Source organism: Puntigrus tetrazona, chromosome 24 (assembly GCF_018831695.1).
Source record: "Puntigrus tetrazona isolate hp1 chromosome 24, ASM1883169v1, whole genome shotgun sequence".
NCBI classification, from domain to species: Eukaryota; Metazoa; Chordata; class Actinopteri; order Cypriniformes; family Cyprinidae; genus Puntigrus; species Puntigrus tetrazona.
The window spans coordinates 6,056,838-6,063,074 of NC_056722.1; the positions used below are offsets into that span (position 1 = coordinate 6,056,838).

Here is a 6,237-nt window from a genome sequence, read left to right on the forward strand (position 1 = left end):
TATATATATCTGCAATCTTTAATGGATCACACTTAATTATATTGTAATAAATTTTAATATGGATTTGAAATGCTATTATTAAATGAATCTAAAACAAATACAAGCTTTGGAATTAATATATTAATATACACATTTTATTTTTAAAATATATATCAGTTAATATCTCCTTGCATACTTTCACATACAGTTACTATCAGCTTTTTAATATTTGTTTAATATTGATTTTTTTTTTTTCATATGAATTTTCTTTATATGAAGGAAATACTAAAAAGATGTAGCACCTCTAATAATGTTTTTGTTTTTAAATATTAAAATCTACCCGGATATGGAAGTATGCTCTCATAAGTGCATAATATAAATTCTTTATTAATATCATACTGTGTATATAATGTATTTTTGTATCTTTTAACCTTTTTGGAGCACCCTTGGTCTTTTGTTCTTCTTATCTAAGAACCATATGTGCTCTTTGTTTAATTTTCTTCAAACGTTTAAAGATTACTCCCTGTGTATTAACTTGACACAGGAGAAAGTATTTTAACAAAAATTACACATTTCAGCTTCAAACTACGTCTTTGAAGATAAATTATAGGGACTGTTTTGGCGATTATGAAAAAGAATATCCCAAAACATTTCTTCAGAACCATGTGTATATGATGATTTTTATTCCCAAAAGACCGAAGACTTTTTCATGTTGTCAGATGCACATGAAAAGAAATGCCAAATGTTTGCTTTTAGATCCCTTTTTACAGAAATCACAGAAGAAAGTCTTGATGTGAAACACGCCATCTGAGAAATGTATCTGCTCTGCTGTCTGGTCTTCACCTCTGTCATCTGATTTAACTTATGAAACACCAACATCAGACAAACGAAAGCCTTTAACAGTAGAACTAAAGACGAAGCTGAATATCTCAAGAACATGAAAATGGCAGCGGAAGGTTTGATCTAAACCTTTGAGAGACATCTGAAATGAGTTATATCAGAAGGAGTGGGGGATGGGATTGAAAATGCAGAGCTTCAGTCCAACGGCAGAGGGACCCCAGCCGGACCCCTGCACTCGCACAGGAAAAACAACATGCTCCAACAGGAAGTGCAGTGCAGGAAGTTAGAAATAAAACACCAGGGAAGGGACTTGAGGACATGAGGAGAAGGAGTATTATTTTCTGACATACTCCTTCACCAAGTCCTCAATTGTAAACTTCTATATGGTCCTCCGTGAAATATAATGCTTCTAAGAAAAGCTTAACTGAAAAGAAAAGCCAGGAATAGTCATTAAAAAACATATATACTATACTGCTATATATATATTGGACAAGTGGACAAATATTAATATAAAAGCTATTTAAAGTTATATGCACATTAAATAGTCTACATTTATAGCAATACATTTTATACAAAAGACAGTTGATCATTGATTCACTAAATTAGGGTAGCAGATTTTCCCTAAGCACCCTGAAGTCAGAGGTCCTGGTTCTGCTTGGGCTTATGTTTCTTTTGGGAAGTATAGAGAGCGCAGACAGAATGCCAGAGCTATTAATACCTTTTCCAGCTTTTCCAAAAGGAAGTCCTGGACGTTTCAGAATAATCTCTGTGAGAAAAAAAAAGAGACTCGACTGTCTTCTGCGCTGGACAACAAAGCAGGTGAAGCACAGGCTGTTTGGCTGAGAGTCAAAAAGTCATTTATACAGCTGAATAAAAATCCTTCTGTGTTTTCAGAGAGATTGTAGACCAACACCGCTACATTACTGACATGTTTTGTTGAAAATGTCAACTTGAATATAACTGTGTTGGTAAAGACTCAAATACTTCATTTTTTCTGCTTTTTAGGCCAAATGTTAAAGCGATGGTTCTCAACTGCGTGACAGGTCTTGTGTCTCAGGGGAAAATCTGAGGTGAATGCAAATTACTAAAAAATTAAGAACATGAATTATAACAACATGAAAAAAAACTACACTGAAAATATTTTGAAAGTTGTATATGAAAGATTACTGGAGTACAAATAACAAAATATATAAAAACAATTAAATGTGTGTGTGTGTGTGTGGTGCTATTCTTTGTTATTAATTGTGAAATACACAGATTTTTTTTGTGGTCACAAGGTAAAAGAAACAACCCAGTCTAGATTAAATCTGGGTTCACTTGCAATAAAGATAAACATAGTCTGTGCCAACCACAATTTGATATGTGCAGTGAATTATTGGCTGCCGAAACCATAAGACCACTGAAATTCAAGAGACTTTCAGAAACCAAAATTGGTCAATTTTCCTGTTCAAAATAGCTCAGGAATATTTTAAATAATTTTGCATACTGTTAGGCCTATGCAGCTCATATTGTGTTGTGTAGATACAAAATTTTGTACAATAAACAAAAATGATGCACCACTTTTAGTTTAACATAAAATCTGGGTTCGGAAGCAAAACCAGTTGAAATAATTTATCATTAAATTAGTTAAAAATGTATTATCAGTGTTGGGAAGGTTACTTTGATTACAAGATTACAAGTGACAATATTTAAAATGGAATAAGTAGCGCAACTGATTTGATTACTTTTCAAATTTAAACATTTGATTACTGATTAACTGATTACTGTCAGACTTTCAAAATCCTTTATTACTTCAATTAAGCCACCACAAAATCAAATCTGTATATGTGCTAAAATTCCTTTTGTAATCACAGTTGCATAAGAAACTGTAATTTAATTACACATTTTCTCAGTAACTGTAGCAGATTAGTTACATTTATATTGTAAATAAATGACACAATTCCATTATATGTAACCTCAACATTGTATATTATCAACACAGATTGTTTCCAATAATTATGTCATCAATATTATTATGACTTTTACACTGTATCTTAACCAAGCCAAATGTAATGATCTCAATGTCTTTCATGTGAATCTAACTATTTTGACGGTCCCCTCCTTTCTGTTTTGTACACTGAGCGATCTCTTTGGTCCAAAGACTATTTAGAACAGATAAATGCTAATAATATAACCAATCATTATCACCCAAGATTAATTACCTGAAACATCCAGGTGTTCCAGGTTGGGGCAGCGTGACACCACCTCGAACACGGCCTCATTGGACACGTTGTAGCAGCCGGCCACCTCTAAGCGACGCAGTTCCGGGCAGCACTGAGCCACAGTGTACAGTCCTCGATCGGTCAACCTCCGACAGCCGCTCACCATCACCGTCTCCAGGGTGAGACACACGTTCGGGGTGTCCTGGCACAGTCTGCGAGTGAGAACCCGAAGCGCGCGGTCTACATGTAGCACGTCTCCCGTCAGACGAATAGTCCTCCATAAGCGCGGGTCCCACGCCAAGTTGTACCAGCGGCGGCAGACACGGGCGCACCGACACAGCTGGTTGGTGGGCAGATGGGTGAAGATCTGCAAGAAAGCATGGTCAGGAAGGATGTCGATGGGCGCCCCCTGCTGGTCCCTCGGCTGTCGCAGGCTCCTTTGCGGATGGGAGAGGGAAGCGGGCGGCGTGTGGACCATGGCGATGGTTTCCGTGCCGAACGTGGAGGAAGACGTGGAGGAGCCATTAAGCACGCCTGGAGATGAACGAGGCGGCAAAATCAGAGCCGGACTTGGTGTACTCACTGTTCGCATGCTAAGGTCCGAGTCTGGGAAGAGGGGGAAACAGAAAAGCAGACAGGAAAGGAATAGAGAGAAATACAGGAACACGCTATGATATTGCACTCAAAACATTCTGAGAACATCATTATGTAACACAGTCAAGTTGTTGAAATAATGTAAACAAATTGTAGTCTTTCCTTTCCAAATCATTTCCTCAGCTAATGCATTGTCTTTCTGCACAAACGATGCCCTTGGCTCCATCCCGCTAAGATGACTGATGTTGAAAGTGTTTCATAGCTTTAAGAAAAATGACTCTGGCAGTCTTGTTGAGATCTAGCGTGTACACGCGGCCTGCAAAAACCATATTCACATACTAATCTTCCGTGAATTTCCTCCTGGCCCTATCCATACCTAATATCACTGAACCCCCACATATAATGTATCAGGCCTTATTTAGTCCCTTCCGAACCATCAGGACAGTAATGACTGGATGAGGATCAAGGGTTACCAAGCTTTTATTATTCCATTTGATTAAACCGCAAGCTGCTTAACCGCAATATGTATTGTTCAGCAGATCTCAAGCCATAAGTCTGTTATTTCCATTCATTTATGGGCATGATGACCCCATTGTTCCCTTTGACAGATGTTTTAGTCTCCTACGGTTTCACAGTGTGCTGTGTTGAGTAATGGGAAACAGCAGCGCATGATCATATCCCATTTATGGGGGATATGCTTCTATAGAGGAGAATATGAGAGCCAGCAAGCTGGCACACTGATGGATCAGTCTTCAAACACCGCCTCTGTGAAGATTCCTTCTCCATAACGTCATGAGGTGTTCAAGCCCATTGATCAACAAAGAAAAAGGGACATTTTAGTTCTCATTAAATACTAGGGAAAAACTTTTATTCTATTCTATAAAATGTAATTTCAATATTAGGCCATTTTAAATCGATGCTTGCCAAATCTGTGTTACAGACTTTTCATCTTTTTTAGTCAGAGCATGAATTTCTAAAATGCTTAGCCTTTAATATACTACATTAAACAAATTTCATTCGTTTTCAAAACACGACTGGAAGAATCAGTTTATCTTTAGGTAGATACATGTAGTCATTAACAACCTATCTAACAGAAATATTCCATGTTATAATTTTGTAAACATTATTGCAATGTTACTTTTAATGTTCTCTAAATATTCTGAAACAAGTTTTAATGTTTTAAAAAATATTAGCTAAAAGTCCAACAAAAACATTTCATGGAAAAAAAAAAACATTCCTAAACATTTAATGAACACAGTATTACTAATGTTTTTGTTATGTTTTAAGAAATTAAAGACAAGATCATTTTAAATGAAAGTTTCACGGTGAGTTCTTACTTGTTCAAAAGAATCTAAATGACTGTAAATAGAGGTGTTTTAGTACATATCAGTATTATCACCAGTAAAACTCATTAAATTTCATTTTGGTATTTTTAAAAGATTTTCTTTAGGTCCGGTTATCCTTTATCTTAAAAAAAACAACAGTAAGGACAAAACCCCCGCACAACTCAGAGTGCCAGAAGGGAATATAGAGAGTGAGACATTTTGCTTGGATTGAATGGCTATAGCCACCGCATTTACAAACTTAGTACTCTGAGCAGCCAAAGTCCCTTAATGTTACAGGGAGCCACTACAGTTGGCAGAAGAAGCAGAAGCCAATTACGTTTTAATGTCACCACTAGAAATGAAGAATTGGAAATGGCCTTGCAGGCTGGCACTGAGCCCCGACTCACACGCTAGATTACTGCCCTCACTACCAGCTGAAATACACTGCCCTGAGGAGACGCTGTTCCCTTGCATAGCTAATGCAAAACATCAGCTTCTAATTGAACAAACAGTAGGAGGAGCTAGTGCTGGTCATTTTTAAAGCAGTAATCGCAACCCTGCTGGAAAATCCAGCTTAAACCAGTAGCTGATTTGACATGGTTTCATTTATGGTCATTAGCTGGTCCAAGCTGGTTGATCAGCCAAAGTATTAGCTGGCCAAAACGGCGCTTATTTGGACTTTCCAGCTGTCTTATTAGTCGATGACCACAAGTAATTATTTTTTTGTATTTACTTTTTAATGCATTTCAGATTTGCTTTTGTTTTAATGACAACAGCACTCGATAACTCCATATTTTAAACCAGATGATCAAGTTCTAGAGCATGTTTAATTGAATAATCCAATAAGCATCCAGGATGTCCATTCACATACTCAGTGTCTCAGTGTAATATTACTTATTGTCACAACTCAACAGGAGGCTTAAAGAATTTTTCCTGAGTTAACAGTTTATACACTCAACCACATATATTTCTATATCGAATAAACAGTAAAGCAGCAAAGGCAATCAGGGGGCCAGTGTCTGTTTAACACATTCATAATAATGCATTACTCAAGCACGCAATGGGATTTCAGCAGCTTAAAGCTCTGTGGGCTGAGGGCTGGAGAACGGTCATGCTGATACTGAAGTGTGTCAGGCTGCTAAGAACAGGATTAAAAATCTACTAATCCTCCATTAGTTTTAAATCAATGGTTCATCTGTGAAACCTCGACACCAATTCAATGACCAAAAACATATGGAGTAACTCACTTCTGGTGCTTCAATTTCATTTTACGATCCTTCTTGAATACATACATATAT

At 37.0% G+C, this 6,237-nt stretch overlaps 1 protein-coding gene across 1 annotated transcript in view; it reads right to left on the reverse strand.

Annotated features, from left to right (window-relative positions):
* The window catches only part of LOC122329399 (F-box/LRR-repeat protein 7-like), a 9,254-nt gene extending 5,553 nt beyond the window's left edge, over positions 1-3,701 (reverse strand). The window contains exon 1 of the mRNA XM_043225600.1: positions 3,021-3,701. Within this exon, the coding sequence (XP_043081535.1) occupies positions 3,021-3,612 (592 nt within the window). The 5' untranslated portion in view covers positions 3,613-3,701. The remainder of the gene's footprint in view (positions 1-3,020) is intronic.
* Positions 3,702-6,237: the final 2,536 nt, after the last annotated feature.